General features: G+C 38.0%; 4 protein-coding genes across 5 annotated transcripts in view; 2 read left to right on the top strand and 2 right to left on the bottom strand.

Moving 5' to 3' along the window:
• Positions 1–3,861, top strand: part of plxdc2b (plexin domain containing 2b) — a 73,978-nt gene extending 70,117 nt beyond the window's left edge. The window contains exons 13-14 of the mRNA XM_087789854.1: positions 1,125–1,291; positions 1,992–3,861. Of these exons, the coding sequence (XP_087645980.1) occupies positions 1,125–1,291; positions 1,992–2,111 (287 nt within the window). The 3' untranslated portion in view covers positions 2,112–3,861. The remainder of the gene's footprint in view (positions 1–1,124; positions 1,292–1,991) is intronic.
• Positions 3,862–5,685: 1,824 nt separating this feature from the next.
• gimapl (GTPase, IMAP family member like) lies at positions 5,686–8,052 on the bottom strand. Of its 2 annotated transcripts, none has more exons than XM_087789852.1 (3): positions 7,933–8,052; positions 6,255–7,028; positions 5,686–6,172 (listed from the first exon to the last, which is right to left on the bottom strand). In XM_087789852.1, exons 1-3 carry the CDS (start codon positions 7,961–7,963, stop codon positions 6,168–6,170), a joined length of 810 nt encoding a protein of 269 aa, XP_087645978.1. In that variant the 5' UTR covers positions 7,964–8,052; the 3' UTR covers positions 5,686–6,167. The 2 variants fall into 2 exon arrangements, with proteins under 2 accessions (XP_087645978.1, XP_087645979.1); XM_087789853.1 differs by having other exon boundaries at positions 6,255–7,025.
• Positions 8,053–8,900: 848 nt separating this feature from the next.
• chmp4c (charged multivesicular body protein 4C) lies at positions 8,901–11,389 on the bottom strand. The gene is made up of 5 exons (XM_087789851.1): positions 11,028–11,389; positions 10,230–10,407; positions 9,582–9,690; positions 9,385–9,511; positions 8,901–9,300 (listed from the first exon to the last, which is right to left on the bottom strand). Exons 1-5 carry the CDS (start codon positions 11,248–11,250, stop codon positions 9,239–9,241), a joined length of 699 nt encoding a protein of 232 aa, XP_087645977.1. The 5' UTR covers positions 11,251–11,389; the 3' UTR covers positions 8,901–9,238.
• A 494-nt stretch (positions 11,390–11,883) lies between these two features.
• On the top strand, positions 11,884–14,725 carry zfand1 (zinc finger, AN1-type domain 1). The gene is made up of 8 exons (XM_087788244.1): positions 11,884–11,972; positions 12,347–12,389; positions 12,681–12,720; positions 12,812–12,945; positions 13,009–13,100; positions 13,725–13,843; positions 13,927–14,082; positions 14,298–14,725. The coding sequence occupies exons 1-8, from the start codon at positions 11,918–11,920 to the stop codon at positions 14,466–14,468; spliced, it is 810 nt and encodes a 269-aa protein (XP_087644370.1). The 5' UTR covers positions 11,884–11,917; the 3' UTR covers positions 14,469–14,725.
• Positions 14,726–15,067: the final 342 nt, after the last annotated feature.

The following is a 15,067-nucleotide window of genomic DNA, read 5'->3' as shown; positions in this document are numbered from 1 at the left end:
TTTGTGGACGACGACAAAAGAGTTGTCCGTCTCTCACGTTTGATTTGTCAGCTTCTTGCAAAGCCATTAGCCAGACGAGGGCGTTGGCGTTCATGTGTTCGAGCAGAGGTGATAAACAGCTTGGCGAGGCTTCCTCTGCACATTCACATTTGTCCTTTCCTGAAACGCTCTAATGTGCTTCGCTGCCGTCTGGAATTGCGGCATCCATTAGTGTTTACGGAGTCTCCTCAGGTTCGAGCCGTCGTAAAGACAAAGTTGATGGCAAATGAATTTGGGAGATTTGTGGGAGAAAAAAAGGACGAGGCATTCTACGCCGGATCCAATCGATACTTCTGAACATTTGTGTAATTATAAACTAATGAAGGTTCGAGCCAAGATGGAGTTTCGTGAAGAGAAACCTTCCTCGATCAAAAGGCCGACACGATAAATCCATTGATTTGGAAGGACTTCTCAAACATTTACATTGGCAAGCTTCCAAACTGCTTTAGAAGTCCAGCTGCAAAATTCTACTTTTGAAGGACAAAACTTTCACGAAAATTACTGTTAAAATGTCTTCTTTTTGTATGATTTACTTCTTAGGCTGTATTCAGCTTTATGAGTTTAAATGTTGAACTAAACACATTTGTCCAAGGTTTAACATTGTCAATGGATGACGTTCAGACTGAAGTTGGAGTTTTTCTCTGTGACAACGACTCTTTCACGAAGCATTCTCGCTCAGAGCAGCTTCTTCACTCCTATACTGAGATGAAACCGTTCTAGTCAGAAGAGTCTAATAGATGGCGAGTGCCTCCTACTGGTCACTAATAGAGGTGCTGCGAAATTGCACAGCACAATAATTGACCCTATAGTTTCCACTTCACGTGAATATAACTGTCTTATGACGAGAAGTAAAGACATGGACGTTATTTCTATTTGTATAACCCAGTGTATCCAGTGACACAAACACAAACACAGACTTGTGTTTGAACATCCTGATGATTAGTTCTATTGGGGAATGTCGTTTGTGCACGTTAATTATCTTATTCATGTCTCCTCCTGGTACTCCATTCTCCTCCAGCCTGTCATTTCCATCACCCGTTGACAGAAACTTACAATTAAATGTGTGGTTTCTCCTGCGTTTCCAGTGATGCCAGCCGAGAGCTCAGTGGACCGGACGGCCAACAAACATCCTCTGAACACCGGTCTGATCCTGGGAATCCTGCTGGTGATGCTGGTGATGATCGCGGGCGTGCTGGTCACCGTCTACATCTACAACCACCCGACATCTGCCGCCAGCCTCTTCCTCATCGAGGTCAGGGCTTCTAACCTGTACCGTTATATACCTGATGATTTTTTTTTTTAAATGGAGTAAATAAGTTAAGATTTGTTTTTTTTTATTGCATTGAAAACCAGATCACCTCGGACTCCTGCTGATATGTGACAGATCATTTAAATACAATTTTAAAAATCCACTATTATTTTTTGTGTAAAAAATAATTATACAGAAATTCTTAAAGGGACAATATTAATAAAGTAGACAGAGAAGCTGGTGTGTTAAAAGTCATTTTGAAAGTATTTACAATATGGATTATGACCAACTAAATGTTTTTTTCTTTGCGATTATATTATAATTAGACTTTCAGTCAAATGAGGTCGGCTAAAAACTTTGGTTGAAACACTTCTACTCCACTTCTACTTCTACTACCATAGCCAATAAATTTGCTGCTTCATCAAAAAACGAGCTAGCACCCCTGATACACTAGATCAACGTGTGTCAAACTCAATGGTTATTTTATGTAGCCCCTCGTATAGTTGGATATAACCAAGGTAGTTGTAGTATTGTGACCTATAAAGAGAGAACAGATGTCCCCGACATTGACTATCTTTGGCTCCATGTATGATTTTGTGTGACACGTTAAGGTATCTGAGCACTTTAATATGAAATATTGACATGTGTTCCATAGACAAAAGCATTTGCTGCATTATCAATATGTTTTTTTTCTACCTTACAGAGACGTCCTAAAAGATGGCCGGCCATGAAGTTCCGCCGAGGGTCAGGTCATCCGTCGTACGCGGAGGTGGAGCCCGTGGGTCAGGAGAAGGACGGATTCATCGAGTCGGAGCAGTGCTGAGGGAGGATCAGCAGAAGCATCTTAGAGGTTCCCCCCCCTCCTCAACTGGCTCGAGGATTTTGTGTTCTATGGTGCTCAGTTTGCTCAAGACTGTGGAAGCAGCTGTTGAAGCAACTCGAGAGAAAAAAAAGAAAACCTGACAAACAATTGTTCAGTAGCTCCCCCTGGTGAGTGGTTGATGTGTTGCAGGAGGACGAGCGACCCACCGAACGAGGGGAGCGCCACAAACTTAACATGATATATTTTCTGAATATATTTGGTGGGGTACCGAGTCGCAGGCTTTCTTATATACCCATCAGGTGTTTTTGTTCTCTTCTTCTCTGGGTCGGCACACGGCAGTGAGTCTCAACACTCACAGGATGAAAAGTATCAGACACTTAAAGAGACTGTTTGATAATCATTGGTGAGGAACTGCTGTGGAAACAAGTATCTGGGTTTGTTTAAGTACCGAAGAATATAAACAAGTATTTAAGGCGACAGCACGGAAGGAGGTTCAACTCTTTGATTCAGTGAGATATGGAAGTACAGCATCAAAAGGATAACATTTTTTGTTGCAATATATTCAATGAAAGTTGTTCTCCTGTTCCAGCTTCTTAAACCTTATCCTTTATCTTTAAAGCAACGACTGACCATAATTCCCTGAAGTTTAAGTCATGACTAAACTAACTTCACAAAAGCATGTTATAGAAAAACTGGGACTATTTACAATAATCTCTAATAGTTGGTCAAACAAATTCTCTCAAATCCTAAATTAATCGTTACAAACAAACTCAGCCACATGTGCCGGGCTGAAGTGGGTGTTTTTTGGAAGGTTCTTTTATTTTGTATAATGTGCAGTGATGCTATTTCAGAAGGTGATGGGCTTTCCTCAACTCTTCAATCATAATCCTTTTTTTTTCTGAGACTCTTTTGCACATTTCTTGGATGAACATTTATTCCGGTGACTTGTGGTAATGATGCAGATTTACAAGACAGGAGCTTGTGAGTGTGTTTACTACACGTTTGTGTTCATCTGCTTGGTCGGTGCATATATCTGAGCGGGCTCTGCACAGTTCACTAATAATCAGACTCAGACTCGGCACTGGTGTTTGAGCTTTTAATGTGATTTCTTATTTGTCTTTCATGTGTTCATAGGGGCCAAAACATTTGCAGATTCAGGTAGCATCATAGAAGCAGCACTGTCGTTTTGATTATTCATCTCTTTTATTTTTCTACTTTTTTACTCGACCCAGACGACCCACTCTCATAATCACCCAACAGTTACCTACAGGACTTGATTTACAGACCAGTGGACACAGTGAAATGCAGTAAACAACATCATCATCCAAACCAAAGACTCGTTATTAATGTCAATTAATCTGTTGTTAATATGTTCTTAATGTTTCTGCAGCAACTGTTCAAGTTATGTTCCGCGTCTCACGCACTTCAGAGAGCCACATATGATGTATGCAACAATGGAGATTTTAAAAATGAAATGATGACAGTCCAGTATCAAACGGTTGTTAAGTGATGTTGTCTGTAGTGTGTGTTCAGTGTGTTCCACGACAGAACTGCACAGTCTCCATCACTCACCATGACTTTGATTTTAGTGAAGAAGTTAACACACCATCTTTCTCTCTCACACACACACACACACTCACACACACACACACACACACACACACACACACACACACACACACACACACACACACACACACACACACACACACACACACACACACACACACACACACACACACACACACAGGCTGATGAATGACATCCTAACATCACAGGAGATTGAATCAAGATTTATTTCATAGGGAAATATTTTGTTATTCGTCCCTGAAACTGCAACTGTTTTACTAACTTCAATCTGATTCTAACATTTCCCGACAAGAAACAAAGTGTTGAATCTGCTGTTAGCTGACATTTGCTTTTAAGCGAGAGTGAGATGGAACATTGATGATCCCTTCAGTTCTATTTTTACATCTGCTGTTGGCTTCTTTCACAGCCGCGACATTGGCTTGCTGTGGCACCGACGGTCTGTAGAGGTAGAGTGGACTGCAAAGAAACTGTAGATCTACCGGTTCATTTCTGTTTGATTACATTTGAATTAATAAAATAATGTGGGTGACCAGAGGACGGCAAGTGTGATTCATCATTGACTTCAACTAGAGGCTCAGAACACACAAGGAAATGTGGGAATACAGCGATCCCTGCTGAGATTTAATTATTTAAAGATGAAAAATATGAATGTCTTTAAAGATGAAAATGTTAATGCTGCAACCAACAAGTGAAAACTTTGTCAAATGGAGACAACTATACTATATTCCTGTGGGAAGTTACTCCATCAGCATTTTAAAAGAATGTAACAAGTTCACTGTAAAAATAAAAGAAAAGCCTCTTTTCAATACTTAAAAAAACTCAACAGCAGTGATAGTTATTGCGCAAAGAATAAGAAGAAAAGGGTGTATAGAGTCAATGTCAAGATGTCAGAAATTAGTCAATACAGTAAGTGTTCATTTAAATGACCAAAGCTCTTGTTTATCATTACTTGAGTTGAGCGAGTGTTTCCAACATAATATTATTATTATTTTTAAAATGATGACCACCGGGGTTATTGTAAAAAATTAATGGTTTAAAAATGAAGTCATTTTGAAACCATTAATTTTTTACAATAACCGGCTTTTGACTTGAAGTCTCACCAGGAAATGCTTCGAGCAGCAACAGACTGAAACTTGAGCAGGTAGACGAGCTCACCTGACTTCAAAACACGCCATTTGGATGAGCCGACACTTTGTTGGTCAAAGGAGTGTTTTATTTGCAGCATCTACAACAGGGGTGTCCAAACTTTTTCGAGGAGGGCCACATTTGATGATGTGAAAACAAGCGGGAGCCAAATATTAACCAAGACATGTAACAGAGAGACATCTAACTCAGAAGATAAAAATAAAAGCTTCAGTATCATCAACTTATTCAACACAAAATGTCTAACTTTTTCACCCACATTCATTTCATAGGTTAAGGACCGTTATTCCGAAATGTTGGTTTTAACATAACTAAACATGATTTTTTTAAACAAACGAGAGAAAAAAAACTTTCCTTGGGATCCATAATTCTGTTTGTGCTTCAATCCTTGTTTTTACTTTATTTAAAAACTTCTGTTGCTCAAGGTGAACGACCTCCACTACTGCATATGTATTTATGGTTGACGCAGAGACAACACAAGGGATACCACAAACACCTTCTTTCTTTTTTTTTAACCAACTGGGTCACCTTGACCCAGGGATGACACAAAGGTTAAACAATAAAATAAATGTTACCAGATTCTGGAGATTTTGAACTAACATAAATCTTACTTATAGGTTCACATTTTTAAGAATTTTGAAAAAAAGATTAAAGACATTTTGATGCCAATTCACTCCTTAATTCATAAATTCAAAATATTGATATATGTAATGCATTTGAAGAAAATTTAAGAAACGGCACGAACCCTGTTCATCCAATTCATCAATTTATATAGACAAGTGACAATGTTTGGGGAAAATAGAATGCATTCCATGTTTGTGTCACAACATCTCAGACCTGGTCATGCGTCAGCACACCTTTTTATTTGGATAAACGACATATACATATACAACAGTCGAGTCAACTCATTGACTTGCAAAGAGGGAGCTGCATCAGCTGCTGCTTAAATGAGGTAAAAACTAAAAAGTTAAAATCAAACTAGTAAAAAAAATGTTCTGGTCTTATTATAATTTCAAAAGGCAGATGTTGTACTGCTGTATTTACGATTGAATTGACACCAATGTTATTCATAAAGGAAGGAGGAGCCAAATAAATTATGAAAACTAGTATTTACAGTTTGGTCACAAAAAGATAATCAGTTCAATGTAACAGCGTCACCACACAGAGTCAGGCATGAAACCATCACCCAGCGAGCCCTTAAGTCGGAAAGATAACAAAAATAAATATTTTTTTGGTTTACATTCAGTAAAATATAGATTTTCTGTTCAGCGTTGTGTCAGTGCGGACAGACTGCAGGTCATTTCCATGAGTCAGGAGTGTCGTTTAATCTGTGGGAAAACAAACGTGAAAGGTGGTCAACGTGTGAAGTGTAAAGAATTCTAGCTACTTTCTTGATAGTGAAGAACTTACTGCCAAGTGGATCCACCTCCAGCAGATTTGACATACTCAGTGTAGAATTCTGTTTGGGTCGAGCTCCGAGTTCTTTTCCCTCACTGGTTGGATTCCTGTTCTCATCCAGAGGTTTCTTCTCCTCTTCCTTCTCACCCTCCACCTGGTAGTGGCCTCCTTCCTCCGCCACCATCTTCTCAACCCGCTTGAACAACGGCCCCACCTGGGGGTTCTCTCCGAATATGCCGTTGTTGATGACCAAGTATCTCCGCTTGCACTTCTCCAGAACCGACTGGAGGTCTTTGCCCTCTCTTCGGATGTACCTCTCGATTGAGATCTTCCTCAGCACCTCCGCCCAGGCGAAGACCACAATAGTGTGCCGCCACACCTGCTCGCCGAACAGGCTGACGTGCTCCTCGATGCGAGCTCGGTCCACGTCTGTGAACATTCCCACAGGGATCACCAGCAGGAAGGCGTGAGGACCTGGAGGGCACAGAGTCGCTCCTCTGACGAGCTCCTTTTTGTAGGACTCGGGTGTGTCCTGCGAGGAGAACCACCCGGGCGTGTCCACCACCGTCACCTGTCGATCCAGCACCTCCGCCTGCCTCGTGACACAGAACTCGGCCGCCCGCTCCAGGCGGAATTCCTCCCGGCCGATGATGGTGTTGCCGGTCATACTTTTGCCAGGCCATCTCCAGCCCAACACCACCAGGCGGATCTCGGGGAGACTCTCAGGGAGCGTCTCCTCGGCAGGTTTTGAGTCCAGTGTGCCAGTACATTCTGTGGCTGCAGCTGCTGCATCAGAGAAATCATTCTTCACTATTCATTGTGATACATTTAAAATTTAAATTTGGAATTTATCATTGAAATTTTATTAAAAACTACAACGTTAATATAATTAAAAAACGTTGTTGTCTAAATGATTATAGAAAATGTTGCCAGAGAGTGACCACAGAATTCTTGGCAACAACATATCTTATTATTATGTTGAATTGAGAAGAGAGTGGAATCTGAGCTTTTGAATTAAAAGAAAATATGTATATTTGATTGGCGAAAAATCTAAACATTTGACAACTAAATTACTATATTAGTATATACTATATATACTATATATATATAACCTATAATCGTTGACATTATAAAGTAATTTAGTTGTCAAATGTTTAGATTTTTCGCCAATTAAATATATATATATATATATATATATATATATATATATATATATATATATATATATATACCGTATTTGCAAGAACAAATTTTCATTTGTCATTTTCACGATGATGATTGTAAGATGAGAACGAAATGTAATGATGGCGTTTAAAACAATGTTTTCAATAAACACATTTTAACTGAAGAAGTTACTTAAAACTTAAAACAAGATACTTAAAACGAGTAAATAAAGTGGTGGATCCAACAATGGAGTGTCAAGTCATCGGCGGTAATGACGTCGAAGTACGACGATAATAATTGATCAGATCCTTGTAAAAAACTTCCTAAAGACAGAAAGTTCATTTCTTCCGTCTAATCGTGTTACTGTTAACATTGTCCCAGTAAATGGTGTCAAAATCCGGGAAAGGCGGAGATGTTTCCTCGAACAGGACAGTTCGCGCTATTACACTGAAATATTGTCGTAACACGTCATTACATGTAAAATTGTCAAAGTTCAAACTTATTACTGAGTATAAATGAGACTTACCTCCTCCCTGAAGTTGTACATTTGAATCCATCTTAACTGTAATAGAAAAGTGGAGAATTTATGAAAGTCCTGGATGTTTTGGGGGCTGGAGATGACAGAACTTCCTCTTTGGCTGACGCGGCTCCCAGAACTTACGTACTTCCGGTGGAACCTTTACAAAATAAATGTCTCCAAAAAGTTTTATATACCGATATACAATTTACAATAATAAAAAATATTTAATATAAAAACGATTTTGTATCATATTAAAACATTGTCAGTTCTCCGTCATGTTTCAAGGTAAATCACCCCCTTGTTTTTTTTTTCCTTTTAAAAGGAAGTACTTCCGTGCTACTGTTGCCAAACACTCGTTTTTTTTATTCGCACGCACCAAATGTATCTTCTCTTTAAAGTGTAGTTTAAACTGAATGTATTTGTTTCTCAGTTCTTCTATTAGGATTTAAAAATTATTTTAAATATAATTTTATTGACCAAATGAGGACAAAAAAACATACAGTGGATGTAATGTGGACAGAACAGTCCACCTGACTTCTTTAAGTCCCAACTAGAATTCCCATTTACAAAGAGTCTGAAAATGCATCATCTTCATCTTGACCTCCAAGTCCTCAGATCAGTGATTTTGGAAATTCAACAGGTTGGGAACGATGATTCTAGTCTTAGTCAAATGTCCCAAAACAAAGTGTTGGTTTCACTGATTCCGATCAGGAAAAAGTCTGGCAGGTTCTGATCCTCTTGCTTGCTTATAATAACAATTACATTTTATTCATCAGCACCTCTCCCAAATCTGTGGAATTCTTTATACACTACAGTAGATAATCAAAGGGAGATACAGGCAAAACAACAAGTAGAGTCGAATTTTTTAAGGAAATATCTGACATATAAAAGTAGTAAAAACGTTTGAACCAAAGGAATGAATCCATGACAAACAAAAATTTACGTCATTATACACTATATTTTGAAGAAAAAAAAAAGGTTTAGATATATTTTATTGATTGACAGTAAGGCATTGACAGCTGAAAAGGTTTATTTACAACAGTATTGAAGTCAGCAAATGTATCCAGTAGATCCAGCTGAGTTGTAAACAACAATCTAAACCAAGACAGACACAAGAAAGACCATTTAAAATCAGACGCTTAAAAAAAAGCTAAATATCAACAAACAATTTCAATTTTAATGACCCCTTCCTTCACTTAAATCTTTTAGCTAGCATTGAGTTACTGAAGCTCTGATCAACAGCTTAAATTCTCTTCATTTCCCTCAGTGATAAAAATAGATAATCTCTTTGTTTTTAACTTTAGATGACTCTTTATATAGCCCATGAAGCCAGCATGCTCATGTCCTCTTCCTCTTCTACTCTTTTCTTGGTTGCTGCAAAAGAAAAACAATGTCAGAATTTAAAAATGGCTCCAATTTCATGTTAATGTGACTTTAGGCGTTTATAATAAAACATACTGGAGCGATGGCCGGACTTTTCAGAGGGCAGTTTGGTGGCGGGGACAGAGGGGAGACCACCCATCTGCTTCATGCTATCGTCCAGCTCTTCCTGTTCCAATTCCTCGAGTTCTGCCATGAGCTCATCCTGCAAGATGTTGATCCAAGTATTAGGGTAACTTGAGCATTGTGCATAAAAGGCCAAAATATGGAATTACCTCATCATACGTCTCTCCGTAGCCCCCAGAGATGGCCTGACTGATCTCCTCAGCCACAGTTCGCTGCTCGTTGATGTCCAGCATCAGGTCATCAATCTTGTCGACATCACTGGTGAGTTAAATAACATCATTAACTACACAATGATTTTATGCTAACCTTCAAAATAAAAATCCATCAACTGACTGCTATTGCTACTTTTCTTCATTTGCCTATCAACGTCTTCATAGACCAACACATGAAATGATCCACCAAGAGTCTGTGTCATTATTAATTATTGATTTCAGGAAGATATTCAATCACACGTAAAGGTGAGCTACACAGGTCATGTACAGAATAAATCCACTTGCTTCAACTTTACAATGCAATAGTAGGTGAAACCAAGAGCTTCAATATCAAGACATCATTGTGATTTAAATGCGGTTACTGTTGACGCTACAGTTCTTTGGAGTACTAGTTTCAGTAGAGAAAACAAGGTTGTGATCATCTCTATTAAGAACTTTGACGTTGTTGTACCAGTGTTGTTTGTACTTGTGTCTAGACCAGTATTAATAGCAGCTCTATTCTCAACCTCTGACCATTCTTGTCATCTGCTGGATAGAAACTAATGAGTGACATTTTAAAGATTTGAAAAAGAATGAAATTCTTACAGCTTCTCATGAACCTTCTTCATGGCCTGAGCGGCGAAGCCCATGTTCTTCAGCACCTCAGTGTTGGTGTGAGAGTTCTCCAGGGCTTCTCTCTGGAACTCGATGGTGGAAAGCGTGCCATCGATCTGAGCCAGCTGCTGCTCCAGACGCTTCTTTCTCTTCAAAGCCTGAAGCGCAGCTGATGAAAGGCAGACAATTTGTCTTTTCAAACATAAATTTGACTAACTAGTGATCAGAAAACAGTACCAGAATATGGTTAATGCATGGCATTATTCTCTTTACAATGCAAGTGTGATGGCCTGTTTAAAGAACTCAAGATCGAGGATAGAACAATCGGCAACAACCACCAACCTAAGACAGTTTATAAGCCATTTATTGCAGGCATGACCCACATTTAACCACTGTTTGCTGAAGCATCACTGTGTGGTGGGGCCACAAGTGCCTTCTACAAACAGGTGTTCAAAACAACAGCATTATTTTCCAGTCATCTGAAGTTGCTGGAGTCTACTTGGTTAGTATGGCTTGAGTAAACCTGGCCTGCTTGGGATTTTGAAATTTACAGAATCCTAAATAAAGTTGATAAGATATCCACTCGCTGAACTTAGTGCTATAATAAACACATGACGTCATTCGTCTGAGAAAAAAGAATTAAAAAAGATATTTATCAAAACAGAAATATTCCCAGAGATGTATAGAAGTTTTTCGAGCGCACTTGTGAAATATATATGTGTTTTTGTAGATCAAGCTCAGGGTAATGTACGCGAAGGCCTCACACAGGTGTATCGACAAAAAAAATACCTCTTTTGTTTTTGGTTCCGTGTTTTTTCGCCGTCATCAACTCCTGTTCGATCTTTTTCTCCAGATAATCCATCTTTTTGTTCAACATTTCCTCCGTTTCACGAAGTTTGTGAATGGCTTCCTGGGCCGTCGGTGCTCCTCCTTTGGACCGGTGCTTGGACCTCGATGAGGACGAGCCGGACGAGCTCGAGCTCCCCTTGAATAGTTTGCTAATTTTGCTCATTTTCAGAACGTTGTTTTGGATCAAATGCGTCTTAAACAATCCAGAAACTTTCTTGGGTGTTGTTGATCGCAGGCTTCTTTTCACCTGTTGTTTGTAGCGCGAGAGTGACGAGCAGACGATCAGGCTCGACTGCTTTTTTTCCCGACTCAAACCTTGAACGCACCTTTGACCACACCTTTTCTTGTTACGTCAAAATTCCTGAGGCACTTGTTGTTACTGTTACTCTTTTCAGAAAACAAATACATCGTCAGTTTTTGTAAAATGTGTCGATGAAGATAATAAATGTCAGTTCTAAATACATAGGTTTTAGAACTATTGATTCATGGTACATAACTGCATTATTGTAATTCAAGAAAAAATAAAATTTAGACTATTTTCTATAGAGTGCTTTTCAATTGTACGGTTATCAAAGACGTCGAAAAAATGTTCATATGTAAAAAGTTGCGTACATTAATTGTTTTTTTTTCAAGGCTATAGATTTATATTTTATTTTCTCTATTTTGTTGCGTTGTTTGGCGTTATATTTTAAATAATACGACAAAGTCCTAAGGAAATAATTGCTTTTGATTATATTTTCTTCTGTTACATTTAAATTTAAAATGAAAAGTAGAAAGGAATCCACTTCCGGTTGAAAGAGTTGTTTACATCCGCCGTGTCACAGTGAGCCATGGCTGAATTGGATATTGGAAAACATTGTAAAATTGAGTCCTGTCACCAGAAAGGTTTGTTTCGCACCCACACAATAGTCTTGTCATTTTAACAGTTACACATCGCGTACACATTCAGAGTTTTGATTTCCTCTTTATTATTCTTTTTTTTGTTTGTAGCATGTTTAGCTTCCTGTGTGTTAGCATGACTGTTGTGACACACTTGCCAGACAGAGAAAACAAGTTTTTTGTTGATATACCTTAAAAGTAAATGCATACCATTTTTATTAGTACATGGTTGTTGCTTTTTTCCTCTCGTTTGTTTAGCCTTGTAAGCTTCAGGTTTCGAAGTGTTCCTATACTATTTTCAACTATTAAAACGTCAGAACTACGAGTAATTATGTTGTCATGTTCAGGAGTTGTAGTTAAAATATGTTTTTATTTTTAAGATTTCCTGCCATTTGTTTGTGATAGTTGCAGAGGTCTTTTCTGGTAAGGATTTATTTTTCGATTCTTTCATAATTCATATTAACTCAAACATACCACTGTAAAATATATTTTAATCTTGTTGAATCATGTAATTACTGCAAATTCACTTATTGGATGTTTAACTATTGTTGTAATTTAATCATCACTTAAGAGTAAAAAGCGTAGACCTTGATCAATTCAATGTCAGGAATTTAATAAAAACTATATTAGAGAGTATATCTACATTTCTGTCTGACCAGATGGGCATTTCAGGATAAGCTGTTTGCTTTCTGATTAACTTTTTTCTTCTTTCAGCCTGGAACACAGAAGTATTGAGGCTCATTCGTGTCCGGAGGTACTCTCAGTTCAGTTAACAATTAATAGTTGTATCTTACTCCAAACCTGCCTGCTTTACTGACTTAATAGCCATGTTTATATTTTCTCAGGTGACACTGAAAACGGAGTTTCGGCCTAATGTCGAAAGTACAAGTACAAGTTACCGATGCTCGTTTGAAGACTGCAAAGAGAAATCAGTGTTGCCTGTAATCTGTCCAGAATGTAAAAAACACTTCTGTTTAGGGTAGGTTACAAAATAATTAAATCAAATCATAATGCTTGGGATTAAAACTTTGTGTTTGTACAGCCATCGTCATCAAGATGAACACAAGTGTGAAAAATATGAGGTGCCACAGCCACGAATGGCAGCAACCAGAGCGCTGGTGCAAAAGATTGTAGGTCAGTAAGGCTCCTGTACATGTGTTGATAATCTTGCTTTTCTTCTATTCTGATTGTTCAAGCTTCTCACAGTAAAAATGATCATCATAAAAAATGTATAAAGCTACATTTTTAGGAACTTTGAATTGTAATCATATTTTTTTTACAAAGTTCAAGGACTGGGCAGTGCAGTACTCAAACATCCTGGAATGCCTACAATTTTGTTGGCAAAACCATGAACTACCAGAAAGTCTTGTGGTTGATCTTTGTATAGAATGTGTTTGCTTAGACTAATGGAAACATTAACTGTAATGAGCCATGTATAGTCATTTTTAACATTCACTTCGTCACATTGTAGAACTCTCTTAATAGTATATAACTTTAGAGAAATCTTGCAAGGGAGTCTGTGAGCTTCCAAGTGACAACGAAGATGATAAACAGCAGAGGGTAAGAGACTATGTTTTCATATAAAGCCGTGAGACTTTTTTACCTTATCAGGAAGATGCAGTGATAGACTTACTAAAGAAGGTTCTCTGGAGGGAGTTGTCAACCTACCTCTTGCTGCTTTAAAATGTATTTGTATTCTTGTAAAACAAAAATTCCAGAACACAAAAAAAAATTAATAAATCATGTTTTGATTTTTAGAGTCAAAGGACAGTTCTAAGAGAAAAGGAAGGAAAAGTTCAAAGAACAGTGCAACTGCAGCCAAAGTTGCATTAATGAAGTTGAAACTTCATGCTGCAGGAGATAAGGGGCTCCCACAGGTTTGAAGAATTCTCCGTTTAATACAATGAATATATACATGGCGTCAAAATAATGTTATAATGCCTGCCTTTTGTATCTTCAGACGGAGAGAACATATTTCCAGGTTTATCTTTCTAAGGAATCCAAAGAGGCCAGTCAGCCCATGTTTTTCTGCTCCAAGTGGAGTGTGGGGAAAGTGGTGGATTACGCTGCTTCTCTAGCTTCACTTAAAAACAATAACAACGTCCTCACAGCAAAGGTGTGTTAACTCTTCAATCTTTTTCATGTTACATTAGAAATATTACATTAAGTGATATGACTTGTGGATTTTAGTCTAGTGGAGATGGAAAAAACAACGTTTTAAGATGATATGTTATTTTACATTTTATAACATTTCTGAGTTAATCAGATTTTCTTTGTCATTGTCCTTCTTTCACAAACTTCGACAACTTTCTACTTTATGTATCTCTAAAGAAACTGCGGCTTTGTCATCCTGAGACGGGAGAGGCGTTACGTATGGACGACACTCTGCTCTCCCTGATAGCTTCTCAAGAAAGTCCCTTGTTCAATGGAGGAAATGTGATCCTGGAATACCTGGACAATGAGAGCACAGGCCTGGAGGATGTGACTCAATATATTCAGTAGAATTGAATTCACCTTTTGTTTTCTTTTTTTTTTAAGGAATCAAGATGTTTATTTTGCCCTGTTTTGATCATGTGGTTTTTACATTAATAAGGTCCACCAAATAGCATTAACTTCAACTCTGTGTGTAGTTAATTTATTATAAATGTATCAAATGAGGGGTGTGGGGATAACAGATTTTGCTTCTGTAAACTTTTTTGTTTATTTCTTTTATTTTGATTACTTATGTTTTCTGAATTAAACCTGCACATGAATGCAAATGTCATCTTCTTGGTATTGTTTAATTATCCTTGATTCATTTCTGTGTTGCTTCTTCAATCATGTCAGTACTGATCCGTCCCAGTGATTAGAAAGATCAACCATAAAGCAAAAAACCTCTTGACTCGACTTTTCACATTAGTAACAAAAGAAGGAACCAAATCATTGCTTTATCTGGTGGGAAAAACCTTGGAGCAAGGGAAGTCAAAGTATTTAATCATGGCTGCTAACATAGATCCATGGAATGTAGTTGAACCTTCAATGAATAGCAAAAGGGAGACAACATTTTCTTTTTTAATGCGGAGTTTTGGCATACATGTTTATAAAATAATGAAATGTACAAG

This window comes from Callionymus lyra, chromosome 4, assembly GCF_982586985.1.
Source record: "Callionymus lyra chromosome 4, fCalLyr1.hap1.1, whole genome shotgun sequence".
Taxonomy (NCBI): Eukaryota; Metazoa; Chordata; class Actinopteri; order Syngnathiformes; family Callionymidae; genus Callionymus; species Callionymus lyra.
This window is presented reverse-complemented; position numbering and strand designations above follow the sequence as displayed.

Excerpts from the sequence above, each read along its gene's own strand:
- gimapl (XM_087789852.1), bottom strand. The coding sequence starts at position 7,963 with ATGGATTCAAATGTACAACTTCAGGGAGGAG. Across the intron at positions 7,029-7,932 it reads TGTACAACTTCAGGGAGGAG|CAGCTGCAGCCACAGAATGT; the intron begins GTAAGTCTCATT and ends TCTCTGATGCAG.
- chmp4c (XM_087789851.1), bottom strand. The coding sequence starts at position 11,250 with ATGAGCAAAATTAGCAAACTATTCAAGGGGAGCTCGAGCTCGTCCGGC. Across the intron at positions 10,408-11,027 it reads CGGAACCAAAAACAAAAGAG|CTGCGCTTCAGGCTTTGAAG; the intron begins GTATTTTTTTTG and ends GCCTTTCATCAG. Across the intron at positions 9,691-10,229 it reads AAGAAGGTTCATGAGAAGCT|TGATGTCGACAAGATTGATG; the intron begins GTAAGAATTTCA and ends TTAACTCACCAG.
- zfand1 (XM_087788244.1), top strand. The coding sequence starts at position 11,918 with ATGGCTGAATTGGATATTGGAAAACATTGTAAAATTGAGTCCTGTCAC. Across the intron at positions 12,721-12,811 it reads AGGCTCATTCGTGTCCGGAG|GTGACACTGAAAACGGAGTT; the intron begins GTACTCTCAGTT and ends ATATTTTCTCAG. Across the intron at positions 13,101-13,724 it reads GCTGGTGCAAAAGATTGTAG|AGTCAAAGGACAGTTCTAAG; the intron begins GTCAGTAAGGCT and ends TTTGATTTTTAG.